The following is a 15,178-nucleotide window of genomic DNA, read 5'->3' as shown; positions in this document are numbered from 1 at the left end:
AGTCCCTGCGCAGGTAATAAAACATCCCCCAAAACTGAAAAATGGAGTCTGAGTGTGGTCGATCTCCTGGGTTACAACACAAGGAGGCGACGCCGCCAGGTGGAGGGCACGGCGCTGCACAGAAGCCGTGGGCCACGCCGGGCGTCCCAGGCTTGGGTCCACCCGAGTCGCCGAGGGTCCGCTGAGAGCGCTTAGACCCCGCCAGGTTCGGAGGAGCGGCCTCCAGGCGGGCAGCCTCCCGGCGGGCAGCGGCACGACCACGGGCAGGTGGCGCGGGATCCACGCGCCGACAGACCCCCGGTACAGCGGGGCTCGACGGGTCCGCGCTCAGACATCTCTGGGCCACTCCCTATCCTTCAGACTCAGCAGCAGTCGGCCCGGCGGGGTGTGACACCACCGACTTGCCTTCCGCCCCCAGATCCTCGTCCCCGCCCCTGACCTTTCCCCCTTCCCTCCGGCTCGTGGCCCCGCCCCGGGCTTCCCGACAGATCTCGCGATCTGTGCGCGGTCTCGCGATGCCGGCCTGTGGGCGGGGCGGACCCTGAATGGCTCCGCCGGGGGCGGCTCCGTGGGCCAGAGGCGGAGTGAGTCGTCCCCTGAGCGCCATGGCTTCTCTACGCGTCCTGCTGCTCCGGGCCCGCGGCCCGCTGCTCCCCCGGCCCGGCTGCGCGGCGCTGCGCCCCTTCGCCTCGGGTGAGTGCAAGAGGGGCTGCCGCCGCAGCGCCGAGCTCGCTGAGCCCTGGGCACGCGGTCGGGGCCACGTCCTGCGTGGAGCTGGCTGTGGAAGTCCGCTGGCTTTACCTGCCTTTAAGGGGGTGTGCGGGCAGCGCCGCTGGAACTGCAGTGCCCTGCCAGGCCGCGCCCCTCCCGCTCACTTGCAGCGTCGCCGCTTCCTTCACCCCTGTGCCCAGTTCACGATCCAAGTACCAAGTCGTGTCCGTTTTACCCTGAGTTCTCTTTGACCCTCCGCTTCTGCAGCCTGGCTGTCATGAGCAATCGTTTCCGGGTCTGGGACAGACACGCTGCCGCTGAACACTTTGCCTGTGTTATTCCAGGCATTCCCCAGCAAGCCCGCGGGCAGGTCCTGTGATCCCTGTGTTATGTATGGTTCAAGAGAGTAGCCATTCCAACATGCAGACACACGCCTTTGTCCCAGGTTAACCCTGTCCCTCTCCAGGTCATCGCTGGTCCCCAAATCTGAACGGACTGCCCTCCAGGCAGTGGAAGTCACGGGTGCCTGTGTGTGCCCCTCACCAGAGTCCACTCAGCAAGGCCAGACCTCTGTTCTGTTCACAACTTAATTCCCTCACCTCGTTGGCATTGGTTGAAAGAACGAATTCCTCCCTCCCTTGTTTCTCCAGAATCACAGATCTTGTGTGCTGATGAGGCCCCCAGAAGGAAAGGCTGCTGTGGGCTGTTGTTCATTGCTGGTTTTTTTTGTTTTGTTTTTAATCCTCACCTGAGGATATTTTTCTATTTATCTTATGGTAGAGTGGGAAGAAGGGAGGGGGAGAGAGAGAGAGAGAAACATTGACATGAGACAGACACATCGACTGGTTGCCTCCTGCAGGACCAGGGCCAGGGCCGAATAAGGTACATGAATGGAACCCGTGACTCATTGGTCCACGGGCAGATGCTCTAACCACTGTGCCAAAATGGCCAGGGCTGCTGTTTGTTTTTATCTTAAGTAAAGATTCAACCATCCGTGGAAGTGGAGACTCGTGCAAAGGCCACCCATGTGGCTGAGAACTAGTTGCATGCTGCAGCCACCAGGGACTGGTCGGGGGTTCCTCAAGTCTGTTGGGGTTATTGTGTCCTCTGATGGGGGTACATCCCCCGGTTTGATGCCTATATGAATAAAATCCTTTTTTTTTCTTCTTGCTGAAGGAGCTAACTTTGAGTACATCATCACAGAAAAGAAAGGGAAGAACCACAATGTGGGGTTGATCCAACTGAACCGCCCCAAAGCACTCAACGCACTCTGCAACGGCCTGATCATGGAGCTCAACCAGGCACTGGAGGCCTTTGAGAAGGACCCGGCTGTGGGGGCCATTGTCCTCACTGGCGGGGAGAAGGCGTTTGCAGGTGTGTGGGCAGCATGTTGGCAGGTCATCCAGGTGTACCAGGAGCATTCTGACCGGGATCATACCCATAACGTATGGTGTTGCAGACAGACTTACACCTTTGAGGTAGCATCAGAAAAGCTCAGACAACTTGGGGTTTATGTACGTGTAGAGTGAAAAGTGGCTGGGGAACTGCTCGGATGAGCTGCTTGGTGTGTTTAACACTCAAGTGTGTTCTGCCAGTAAAATAAGTTTAGTCAAAGTGATTCAGGTGTTGTGTGTTAAGAACTCAAGTGACTAATGAATAAGCTTAGCCTTCTCTGAGTTCACCTTGAGTCTGTTTCTTGTCCCATGGTCCCTCCGTATCACCTTTGTGAACACATTTATCACAGAGACTTGCTACGGCACAAGCCAGGTATCCCCAGTACCTGCTCACGGTGTACACTCAGTAGCTGCTTATTGGGGTCTCTGCACTCTGGTAACTGGGACCTCATTTCCACCAGCTGGAGCTGATATCAAGGAGATGCAGAACCAAAGATTCCAGGACTGTTACTCCACTCAGTTCTTGAGCCACTGGGACCGACTCGCCCAGGTCAAGAAGCCAGTCATAGCTGCTGTCAATGGTTATGCTGTGAGTATCAACCCGAGTCTCCCTCTCACTCAGAATTCCTTATGGGATCGTAATTGTGAGTGTGACATATAACTGGTTTTTATTTTGAAAAGGCCTAAGTTGCCCTGGCTCAGTGGTTAGAGCATTGGCCCGCGGTCCAGAGAAGCCCGGATTCGGTTCCCGCTAAGGGCACGTACCTCGGTTGCAGTTTGTCCCTGGCCCTGGTTGGCTCGTGCAGGTGGCAACCACTCGATGTGTCCCTTTCACATCAATGTTTCTCTCTCTCTCTCTCTCCCTCCCACTCTATCTGAACAAAAAATAGAAAAATGTCCTCGGGTGAGGATAAAAAAGGAAAAAAGAAAAGGCCTAAGTCTAGTTACCAGGCCAGTAGGCCTTTCCCACTTGATGCTAAAGGGAACTATAAGGCGAGGAGGTGTTTCAGCATCTGCTTTTGTCAGCAGACACTCCCCTCCCCCCAGGGCTTCATGATGACCTCTGTGACTCCCTGTAATGCTTCTCCCCTCTCCTGTGGTAAGGGCACACATGTTGGCATTTTGTACAGTTAATGATTTTCTGACCTGCACTGCACGTATAAACCAACCTCTTTAGCTGCTGTGTAAGCTCTGTGTCCTCTGGTCACTGGGGTCTCCTGCGGGCACGTAGACTGCTCACAGGTGCTGGGCTGGGCATAGCCTGAAGAGAAGTGATGAAAGCGTTTCAATTTGTGACTATTTTTTATTTTATTTTTATTTAGTTAGTTAATTCTCATCCAAAGATATTTTTTCATTGATTTTTAGACAGGGTTGAAGGGAGGGAGGGACACTCAGAGAGAAACATTGATGTGAAAGAGATACATTGATTGGATGCCTCCTACATGGCCCTGGGGGCCGGGGATCTAACCTGCAACCCAGGTATGTGCCCTTGACTAAGAATTGAACCCACGACCCTATTCTCCTCAGGCCAAGGCTCTAACCACTTAGCAACCAGCCAGGGCCAATTTGTGACTATTTAATAAAACTTCTTTAGAGTAAGCCAGGGTCATCAAGTCAAGTTTATTAGAACAACCATGCCCACTGGTTTGCTTACTCCCTTGGCTAGCTTTGAGCCCCCACAGCAGAGACCTTAAGACCCACAAAGCCGAAAGTGTTTGCGGTTTGGCTCTTTACAGAAAGAGTTGGGCAGCATCAGCCATTTGTAGAAAATTCACGGGAACAATGAACTTTGCACCACTGTGTTAATCTTTGCTATGCCCCAGACTGTTTCTTTCTTTCTTTTTTTTTTTAGAAAAATGACTTATTTATTTTTTTAAATATGTTTATTGATTTTAGAGAGAGGAAGGGAGAGGGAGAGAGAAACATCAGTCAGGTGCTTCCTGCATGCCCCCTATTGGGGATCGAGCTCACAACTCAGGCATGTGCCCCTGACCAGGAATTCGAACTGTCAGTTTTTTGGTGCAATGGATTACACTCAACCCACTGAGCCACACTGGCCAGGACTATGTTTCACTATAATAGAATTTTAAATAAGCAAATAGAGTGATTATATGACTGGGTTTCTCTGGTGACACCTGTTTTGCAGCTTGGTGGTGGCTGTGAACTTGCTATGATGTGTGACATCATTTATGCTGGAGAGAAAGCCCAGTTTGCACAGCCAGAAATCCTGCTAGGAACCATCCCAGGTAAAGAAGGGTGGTATTTTCGGCATAAGCTCTCTCTGTCACTCTCCAGAGTCTGCCCACCTCTTCAGGGCTTGAGAGCTTTTCTAGGAATAGATAGAAGCACGAGACTTGCACATGACAAGGGGCTTGAGGTTGTTGTGTGAGCACTGGATGGACGGCCGCCTGTCTGTGCCCATTGCTCACTCTGTTCCCTAGCACACACAGTGTAAGTGGTCACAACAGCACTCAGGTGGCCATGGGGGTCACGGAGCTGTGCCAGCTCCTTGGGTGAAGGCCAGGTTCCAGACACTATTAGGAAGGGCTGACCACACATTGACTTAGGGTCTTTGTAGGTTAGAAGCTCAGAACATGGTGACCGAGGGTCAGACCTGAGAACTTGTGCCCAGAGGTGATATATGCACATCTGCTCATGTTCCTGTGACCAGAGCAAGTTTATGGCCTCATCCAAGTTCAGCAGAGCAGGAAATCAGACTCCCCCCCCACGCAGAGGTCAATAGGAGCAAGGGGTAAACAGTGAAACCTCTGCCCCTGGGGTTTACGTGATCAGGATTCCAGGCTTATATCCCCACAAGGTCTCTGCTCAAAGCCTAGGGCATCTCCGAGTCAGCCAGGGTGGGCAGGAAAGCTTGTCCTGTTGGCTGAGGGCAAGGACACCCCCACATAAACTCCGCTGACCCATCCCAGTGCCTGAGGTCTGAGTCTGCTGCACTGTGGCTGTCTCCCTCGGGTGGTCCCCTTGACTCGCCTTGGTGCCCAGGGTTCTCTATGGGGCAGATGACTGGGCAGACTGCTCTCTTTCCAGCTGGTGGGAGGGTGCTTGGGCACATGGAAGGGAGTGTCGTGGGCTTGACACCCACAGAGCGCTGGGAGAGAAGGATACATTCAGAGTGTCCCAGGAGGCAGGAGGCCTGCTTTCCACCCGGACTCTGAGGGGAACAGGTCAGATCAGAGGCTGCCCCGCAGCTGGGTCTGAGGCCGGAAGCTGTGAGCTCTGCATCTGTGGGAGCCTGACTCCTGTATGCGAGGTGCTTATGCAGGGGACTGAGCATGGAATGGAGGCCCCCCGTGCAGGGTTTCTTGGGTCTCTTGCCTCCACAATGCTGCCTGCCTCGCCCCACCTGAGAGGCCTGTCTTTGGCTCCCCAGAACTTGCCAGCATTGTGTCTGTGCATCTTGGCTTATACTGGCCAGAGAGCCAGCTATGACCCACAGCCTTCTGCCCCTGCAGGTGCGGGGGGCACCCAGAGGCTGACCCGTGCTGTTGGAAAGTCTCTGGCCATGGAGATGGTCCTCACTGGTGACCGGATCTCAGCCCAGGATGCCAAGGCAGCAGGTATGGGCTGGGGTTGCCCCATGGAGCCCCCTCATGGGGAGTGAAGAGGGGAGGGTTGCCTCTAGCTGCTCCGATAGGTGATCAGCACAGTGCTTTCGGGGGTCCTGACAACCCAGGAGACTGCTGCCTTTATTGACATCCCATATGTAAAAAGAGTAGCTAAAACATACACACAGGCTACGGATAATGTTAAATCATGTCAGTTCCCAGACCTCAATGTAAGCAATGGGGATTCTTTGAGACCCGGCAGGCACACCCTGTCCTCACCACTTGGTCACATGAGTCCGTCAGAGTCAAGTGACAGCTGACAGCATCGCCCCACCTTGGGAATGGGGTGGAACCTTTCCTGTGTTGCTCTAGCCCCTTAACACCCTGAAAAACCTCTGCTCTCCAAGTGTCGTCGTCACTCAAAGAGAAATTAACCAGTGCCGTTTCCTCATGTTCACCTTTTCATGTTTTAGGTCTTGTAAGCAAAATTTTTCCTGTTGAGAAACTGCTCGAAGAAGCCATCCAGTGTGCAGAAAAAATTGCCAGCAATTCTAAAATCATAGCAGCGATGGCCAAAGAGTCAGTGAACGCAGGTAGGGCTGTGCCAGGGAGGAGGAGGGCCTCCAGCCTCGTGCGGCTTCAGGGGTTTGGCAATGGATTCGGCACCCGTCCTGGACAAACATTGTTAGGGTTCTCAGGATTTCTAATTTGGCTCTCCATAGAGTTTTAGTTTCTAGTTGCTCACTCACTAATGCTGTTGAAATATTCTGAGTACCTGTTGGTACTTGGACCACAGATATGTCAGACAGGGACAGGCGCTGGCTGTGCCAGGGGAAGGCCTGACGTGAAACAAGTTGGCTCCGGAGAAACTCAGTTCACCTCTGAAACCTGGGTGAAGAGACTGCTTCTCAGCTGGTCAGGGGCTGTGCAGTCAGCTAGCGGCTTGGCCCACGGGGCGCAGGCTCCCTGGACCCCGTGGGAGCCTGGACGGAGGCCAGGCGCTTGCTGTTTCTCCACTGCATTCTCCGCCTGTGAAGCAGCTTCGATTCAGAATTCCCAGAGTTTTCTTTTTTTACTCGTCACCCAAGGATATTTTTCCATTTCTCTCCAGAAGGAGTGGAAGGGAAGGGGGGGGGGGGGATGAGAAAGAGAGAAACATGGACTCGAGAGAGCACATCGACAGTTGCCTCCTGCACGACCCTGACCAGGACCAGGGACCAAACTGCAACCGAGGTACGTGCCCCTGGCTGGAATCAAACCCGAGACTCTGGTCCGAGGGCTGACGCTCTAACCGCTGTGCCAAACTGGCCAGGGCAAGAATTCCCAGAGTTTTAATGTGGCCGCTTAGTCTCAGCTTTGGGGAAAGATTGTCCATTTACTCGGTGTTGCCTGTTGAGAAGACGGGTGCGGGGGACAGATGTGTGTCCTCTGAGTCTGTGTTCATCTGCAGGAAAACGCCCCACCTCGGGGCTTCTGCCGGCTTTAGTTAGGTGAGCTGGTACTTATGAGGCATCAGGACAGGGACCGCATAGAGCAGGCACTTAGGAGGTGCTGCCATGGTCCAGGCGGGCGCTCTGGCTCTGCCCTCCCCGGAGGACGGGGTTCCATGTGCTGCCAGAGGAAGGCGGCCCAAGGCCACCGTGATTCTTATTGCTGGACTCTGTTCTGGCACAGTGTTCCCTTTTCTGCTTTTCATCTTTAATGATATATTTTTTAATACTTAAAAAACTTATTAAAATTTTTACTGATTTGAGAGAGAGAGAGAGAGAAACATGGATCTGTTGTCCTCCTTTATGCATTCATTGGTTGTTTTCGTTAGCAGGTGCCCTGATCAGGGTTGGAACCCTCAACCTTGGCGTATCTGTATGACGATCTAACCAACTGAGCTACCTGGCCAGTACTTTCAAAATAGTTTCATGGGCTGCCTCAGATCCTTTGTGATTAGACAGCGTTTGCATTCCACCTTCCATGCGGTTTCTCACCCCTTCTTCTGGGAGGGGGACTAAGCGGGGGGGTCAGGCCTTCGCAGTTTTAAATTATGGGCAAGTGCGTGGTGCTGTGGAAACTGTTTCCTGTCACCGCAGAAAAGTGCCCCCAGCTTCAGCATCTCACTTCATAACATAAGGCTTTTCTTTTTCAGCTTTTGAAATGACATTAACAGAGGGAAATAAGTTGGAAAAGAAAATCTTCTATTCAACCTTTGCTACCGTGAGTAAACAACATTCAAGTAAAGAATCACACATGTTCCAGCCATATAGGCTGCTGGAAACTTCCTGGTAGATTTTAGCCAACCCCATTCCCCTTTGGTCAGAGCTGCTGGCATCTGTAGCTGGGTCAGGGGCTCCATCAGTGAGTGGAAGTTCAGGACAGACGGAGCAGGGCCGTTTCCTGTCACAAGAGGTCTTCTGAGTTGGCCCTTAAATGCAGTCCATTACTCATCATTTCCTGTCACTCTAGTCACTTGGAACAGGGATTAGAGCAATGTTCCCTAGGATTTCTGCCAGGGACGTAAAGGAAATCATTCTTCTAACAGTCATTCATATTCATCTCTTTTATTATCAGAAGGTCGTTAGGTATTTTGTGAAAGAGAGATAAAAAATGGCTTTGGCTCTTGAGGAAGTGAAGGTTTGTGTATGTACTTGCATGTGCACATACATGTGTACACATAGGAAAGGATGCTGAGGTAGAGTCTAGATTCCTGCCTCATGACACCCAGAGTACTGCTGAATTCAGGTGACGAGTTGGTGAATGACCCAAATAGTGTGCATCTGAGTTTCTCTGTATCGAGATTCTCTGTAGATGAGAGTTTATTTAACACACACATTTGTGGTTCCTGAGTGAACATCACCTGGGGGAAGGTATGTAAAAATACTCGGTCTGCGAATCCGGACCATTCCTAGGTTTCCAGGTGGCCCTGCTGCTGCAGAGCCCTCCCTGTCCCCCCACGTGTGAATGTGGGGAGCCCTGTGCCTGACCCATTAGGACATGTGACGTCCAGCTCTACTTTATTCCCTTTCCCACCAGGAGTACTGGAAAGAAGGGATGACCGCCTTTAAGGAGAAGAGAAAGGCCAACTTCAAAGACCAGTAAGAGCTGCTGCCTCGGCCTTAAAACCTCCACTGAAAGAGGAAAAGTACAGTTATAGAATAAATAAACCCTCTCTTTTACTTACTTATTTTTAAAATTTTTTTTCTTTTTTTTTTTTTTCTTTTTCTTTTTTTTTTTATCCTCACCCGAGGATATTTTCCCATTTTTTTGTACAGATAGAGTGGGAGGGAGAGAGAGGAAGAGGGAGAGAGAGAGAAACATCGACGTGAAGGGACACATCGAGTGGCTGCCACCCGCACAACCAACCAGGGCCGGGGACAAACTGCAACCTAAGTACGTGCCCTTAGCTGGAACCGAACCCGGGTCTCTCCGGACCGCAGGCCGACGCTCTAACCGCTGAGCCAAACTGCCCAGGGCTAAAATTTTTTTCCATTATTGATGTTTAGAGAGAGGGGAAGGAAGAGGGAGAGAGAGATAGAAACATCAATGAGAGAGAACATTTGTTGGCCGCTTGCTGTATGCCCCCCGCTGGGGATCAGGCCCACAACCTGGGCATGTGCCCTGACCAGGAATCGAACCGGTGACCTCTCGGTGCCTGGGTCGATGCTCAACCACTGAGCTACACTGGCTGGGCTAAACCTTCTCTTTTAAAGGACAATGCAGGTTTCGTGCCCTTTCTCTTCGACCGTGTGGGGTCATGGGAATCGGTCTCTGGAGTGTGTTTGCTTTCTGACCCGAGCGTCGTCTTAATCAAAAATTCCACTCATGAGCCTTCAGTGTATTTAAGTTTTTACTTGATTTTGGAACAGAGATGTTTCAGTGCCCGACTGTCCCTTAGTATAGCACGTCACATTTAGGCAGAGCTTGTGCCTGCTTAGCATGTAGTTGAGAGCCGGTGAAAGTGACTCAGAGGGGAGGCTTGGCTGGTGGCGCTTTAAAGAGACCTGCTGTTCACTGAATGACAGGCTTCAAGTCACATTACCCTTCCCTTCTAATCCGCTCTAAAGTTGAATGTTCTATCAATTCCTTAAATCTTGGTTTTGTCATAAGTGACAACATTCACACAGAAGAGAAGTCCTTACAGTAAGAGATTTTTCTGTGCCTACACATGTCTACACACACACATGCCCACATGTGCACACATCCACACACACGCTCACATGCACACACATCACAAGTTTATAGCTCAGTTTTCTTATTACAGAAATGGGATTTCACGTTCACCCTTCTGCAAAGCTATCTTTCTACATCTGTGCACCCGCTTCTCTTGTTTGACTAGAATTTTTTTAATTGTAGTAAAATATATATAACATAGAACTGACCATTTTAAAATGTACATTTCAGCAGCATTACGTGTGTTCGCAGAGTCCTGCAGCCATCACCACCATCCACCTCCGAACTGTTTCATCATCGCAAACAACCTCTGTTCCCATTAGCTCCAGCTCCCTCTCTCCACCGCCCCCATAGCCCCGCCGCCAGCCCCTGGCACCCTCTATACTACTTCTTCCGTCTCTGTGAATTTAGTATAATGTTTTCCAGGTCTGTCAAGGACATAGCATGCAATAGTTTCTTTCCATTGCTGAACAATATTCCTATTAGTGTTCTTTTAAGTGGAATTCAGGTGACGAGTTGGTGAATGACCCAAATAGTGTGCATCTGAGTTTCTCTGTATCGAGATTCTCTGTAGATGAGAGTTTATTTAACACACACATTTGTGGTTCCTGAGTGAACATCACCTGGGGGAAGGTATGTAAAAATACTCTGTCTGCGAATCCGGACCATTCCTAGGTTTCCAGGTGGCCCTGCTGCTGCAGAGCCCTCCCTGTCCCCCCACGTGTGAATGTGGGGAGCCCTGCGCCTGACCCATTAGGACATGTGACGTCCAGCTCTGCTTTATTCCCTTTCCCACCAGGAGGACCGGAAAGAAGGGATGACCGCCTTTGTGGAGAAGAGAAAGGCCAACTTCAAAGACCAGTAAGAGCTGCTGCCTCGGCCTTAAAACCTCCACTGAAAGAGGAAAAGTACAGTTATAGAATAAATAAACCCTCTCTTTTACTTACTTATTTTTAAAATTTTTTTCTTTATTGATGTTTAGAGAGAGGGGAAGGAAGAGGGAGAGAGAGATAGAAACATCAATGAGAGAGAACATTTGTTGGCCGCTTGCTGTATGCCCCCCGCTGGGGATCAGGCCCACAACCTGGGCATGTGCCCTGACCAGGAATCGGACCGGTGACCTCTCGGTGCCTGGGTCGACGCTCAACCACTGAGCTACACTGGCTGGGCTAAACCTTCTCTTTTAAAGGACAATGCAGGTTTCGTGCCCTTTCTCTTCGACCGTGTGGGGTCATGGGAATCGGTCTCTGGAGTGTGTTTGCTTTCTGACCCGAGCGTCGTCTTAATCAAAAATTCCACTCATGAGCCTTCAGTGTATTTAAGTTTTTACTTGATTTTGGAACAGATGTTTCAGTGCCCGACTGTCCCTTAGTATAGCACGTCACATTTAGGCAGAGCTTGTGCCTGCTTAGCATGTAGTTGAGAGCCGGTGAAAGTGACTCAGAGGGGAGGCTTGGCTGGTGGCGCTTTAAAGAGACCTGCTGTTCACTGAATGACAGGCTTCAAGTCACATTACCCTTCCCTTCTAATCCGCTCTAAAGTTGAATGTTCTATCAATTCCTTAAACCTTGGTTTTGTCATAAGTGACAACATTCACACAGAAGAGAAGTCCGTACAGTAAGAGATTTTTCTGTGCCTACACATGTCTACACACACACATGCTCACATGTGCACACATCCACACACACGCTCACATGCACACACATCACAAGTTTATAGCTCAGTTTTCTTATTACAGAAATGGGATTTCACGTTCACCCTTCTGCAAAGCTATCTTTCTACATCTGTGCACCCGCTTCTCTTGTTTGACTAGAATTTTTTTAATTGTAGTAAAATATATATAACATAGAACTGACCATTTTAAAATGTACATTTCAGCAGCATTACGTGTGTTCGCAGAGTCCTGCAGCCATCACCACCATCCACCTCCGAACTGTTTCATCATCGCAAACAACCTCTGTTCCCATTAGCTCCAGCTCCCTCTCTCCACCGCCCCCATAGCCCCGCCGCCAGCCCCTGGCACCCTCTACACTACTTCTTCCGTCTCTGTGAATTTAGTATAATGTTTTCCAGGTCTGTCAAGGACATAGCATGCAATAGTTTCTTTCCATTGCTGAACAATATTCCTATTAGCGTTCTTTTAAATGGCCCTAACATGTTTTATGATACTGGTATGTTGTAATTTGTGTTTTCCCGGGTGCTGAGTATTTAGACTGCATCCAGTTTCTTGCTGTTGGAACTACCATGGATAACACTGCAGTGAGACCTTGCACCTGAGTGGAGTGTGTGTGGGGTTGTGAGGAGTGAGCCTGCAGGTTGCAGGGCTGCACTCGTGGGAACTCAGGCTGTAGGTCAGCAGGGCCTCTTCTCAGTGCTGGGCTGGCTGCGTCTCCAAGACCGATGCCAGGACTGCTTGTGTCTGGACTCCATTCCCAGGCCCGGATCAGAGCTGATGCAAACGTAGTGTAGGAGGTGCCCAACAGGAATGTGCATGGTGGCATCACGCTTAGTGCCATTTGCTGTGGGAGTCAGAGTTTATGTACCAAGGTCCCTCTGGTGGCTTCAGACTCAGAGAGGGCCAATTGCATCCCCTGGATCGCTCTGCAGTGTCAGACACCTCACAGGGCACTGGGTGACTGAGTGCCCTCACTAGACATCTACCGCTTAATTATTACATCACAGCCCAGCTCAGAACTCTGGACCCTCCGTCTCAAACCAGGCTCTCAAGTAAATGTCCAGTGGGAGAGTCACAAGTCCTGGGGCATGGGACGAAGACCTGTGTTCTCTTACCAGCTGGGAGGGCTTCATGGATGAAGGGGCAGTTACTGCCCCAGGTCGGAGCACCTAAGCCTCAGACCCTCCAAGGTAAGGCATCCTGGGGACCCTGCTGGTTTTTCATGCTTGCACATTCAGCAAAACAACTTAACAGATGGGCCCAGGCGAGGTGGGTGAGGCCTGCTGGCCCCCGGGCCTACCCCATCAATCTTGCTCTGTGGAGATGGCCCCACCTGTTGGCAACAGTGGGTGCCACTTAAAAACCCAGGGCAGAGCTCTGCCAAAGCAAAAACCTGCAGCCATCAGGTTCTTGTGAGACATGCACTTGTCCGCGGAGCTGGGCCTCAGACCTCCCCTCCCTGGGAGCCCACTGTCCTTCCAGCTCAGTGAAGTCCCAAGAGCGCCTGTTACAGGTGTTTCCTCCACCTTTCCTGCAGCTGGGTGCAGGCAGGTAGTGCAATGAGTGGAACATGGCGGAGGTCACTTTTTTTTTTAACTTCACCTGAGGATACTTTTCTTCCCATTTTTATCTTCAGGTAGAGTAGGAGAGAAAGAGAGAGAAAAGAACATCAATGGGAGAGAGACACATCGATTGCTTGCCTCCCATGTGACCCTGACCAGGGCCAGGGGCGAACTACAACTGAGGTACATACCCTTGGCCAGAATTGAACCCGTGACTCTTTGGTCTGCAGCTGACGTTCTACCGCTGAGCCAAACTGGCCAGGGTGGCTGAGGTCACTTTTATGTGTGCGTCATGGCCTTAGGCTGGGAGCACCTGAACTGAAACCAAGGAAAACCCACCTGCATTTGAGAGCATTGAAATGGCCTTTTCAAAGCTTCAGCTATCTGAACACCTTAGGTCACAATGCCCTTGGGTTTTGGTTATGTTTATGTAGCAAAGTGGGGCACAGGCCAAAACAAGTTTAACACACTGCAGACCGTCTGCCTCACAGGCATTCATTCTGCAGTTTCTGCCAGGGCCAGTCTGTTCTGTGCTGTGAGCTGAAATCCAGATCAGGCTTCAGAAGGGAGCAGTGTGCGAAGGGGATGGCGGTGCCTGTGCGTGATCAGCCCTGCTCCCCAGTGCTGAGAGCAGAGACGTTCTTTTCAGAGACGCCTCCGGATCTTTACTCTTTGACACGTGCTTATTACAGAAGTAGGTACAAGAGGACTGCCCAGATTGGGCCATCCTGCCGGGCAGGGAGCCTGGAGGCTGGGCGTTCTGCGTGGCAGTAGATGTGGAAGTACTGAAGCTGAACGTGTGACTGGGGTCTGCTGCATGGCGTGCCACCTACCCAAGATCCGAATAGACAAGCAGAGCATCCAGGGAGAAGCCTGAAAATTCAGAAAACCATTTGTTCATTGCTTTACTTTTCACCCGCATTGGGCAGTGGCCTCCACACTTTGATTGCGAGCAGTGGGCCCCCAGAGTTGAGTGGGGCCGGCACTGAGGATCCTGTTGAGGTTTCACACCCTTGTTTTAGCTGTGCTAGTCAGAAGCCAAGAATGGTTCACACTGAGCCCCGCACAAAATCTCCAAAGTCTGTGACCACAGGGTTTTTGGGGTTCTAGAACTCGTGGGGGACAGAAGTCCATCCCCCTGGGCCTGGTGAAATGGGACCTTCTCTCAGGCTCCATTCTGGCCCCAGGCTTGGGGGAGTTTGGGGACCTCAAGCTCTCAGGAGACTAGTGTGTGGCCACATGCTCTGCTGTGACTGACAGGGCCACAAACCCCAGGGTGAGCTTCCACTCTCGCGGGTTCATGGACTTCTGGCCCCATATTGTTTTAGGGGTTGGATTTGTTTTTGAAGCTGAAACTTTTCCTTCTCATCTATATAAAATTGGCTTTCCCCTCATATATTTCTACCAAAAAGATAAAGCTTTGGAGAACGTTAATTGTAAGTATCTCCCCTTACATCTTGGAGTAGAAACCCTCACCCTCACCTGGGTGGAGCTCGCCACTTGGGGTGGCTTGGGTGCTGGCCCTGCTGACCGGTGCCCCCACCTTGCAGCTCCCTGCTCCACTCTGCCCAGCATGGCCAGGCCAGGGCTGTGTGTTCAGGGCACTGCTGGACGCCAGGCTGAGTTTCTGACCTGGCTCCTTCAACCAGCCGAGGGCCAAGCTATAAAACGTGGGGCACCTTTGTTTTTGTCAGGTTTTTCTCCGTAGCTTTGTTGTCTTTCATGTGCAGAACTTTTCCAGGAGCCACCAGGCCTCTGAGCATTTTGTGTCACCACAGTGCTGAGGGCTGTGGCCTGGTGTCCATTTGGGAACAAAGTGGATGATGCTGGGCTCTGATGGGAGACAGCCTGGCCTGGGCTGGCCTGTCTGGGCTCTGGGTTGGGCCGTCTCCTGCTAGGCAGGCAGCAGTAAGTACTCGGAGCTGGGTGGGTGACAGGGCAGCCCTGTCAGGAGCCAGAGCTCAGAGGGCCCGCTGGGGCTAAGCAAGAGCCCATCTGCAGGCTGGGCAATGAGTTTGGTGGTGGGTTCGTGAGGGTATGACCAGGCCAGTGCACTCACAGGCACCTGGGCTGGAGGCCAAGGGCAGTGTTGACAGGGCACAGGAGTCC

The 15,178-nt window shown here is 51.5% G+C and overlaps 1 protein-coding gene across 1 annotated transcript; it reads left to right on the top strand.

Annotated features, from left to right (window-relative positions):
• The first annotated feature begins 605 nt into the window (after window positions 1-605).
• ECHS1 (enoyl-CoA hydratase, short chain 1) lies at window positions 606-10,770 on the top strand. Its single transcript, XM_036265147.1, has 8 exons — window positions 606-693; window positions 1,888-2,085; window positions 2,567-2,694; window positions 4,252-4,351; window positions 5,579-5,683; window positions 6,145-6,264; window positions 7,812-7,879; window positions 10,632-10,770. Exons 1-8 carry the CDS (start codon window positions 606-608, stop codon window positions 10,695-10,697), a joined length of 873 nt encoding a protein of 290 aa, XP_036121040.1. The 3' UTR covers window positions 10,698-10,770.
• The last annotated feature ends 4,408 nt before the right edge of the window (window positions 10,771-15,178 follow it).

Source organism: Molossus molossus, unplaced genomic scaffold (assembly GCF_014108415.1).
Source record: "Molossus molossus isolate mMolMol1 unplaced genomic scaffold, mMolMol1.p scaffold_m16_p_17, whole genome shotgun sequence".
Classification (NCBI taxonomy): Eukaryota; Metazoa; Chordata; class Mammalia; order Chiroptera; family Molossidae; genus Molossus; species Molossus molossus.
This window is presented reverse-complemented; position numbering and strand designations above follow the sequence as displayed.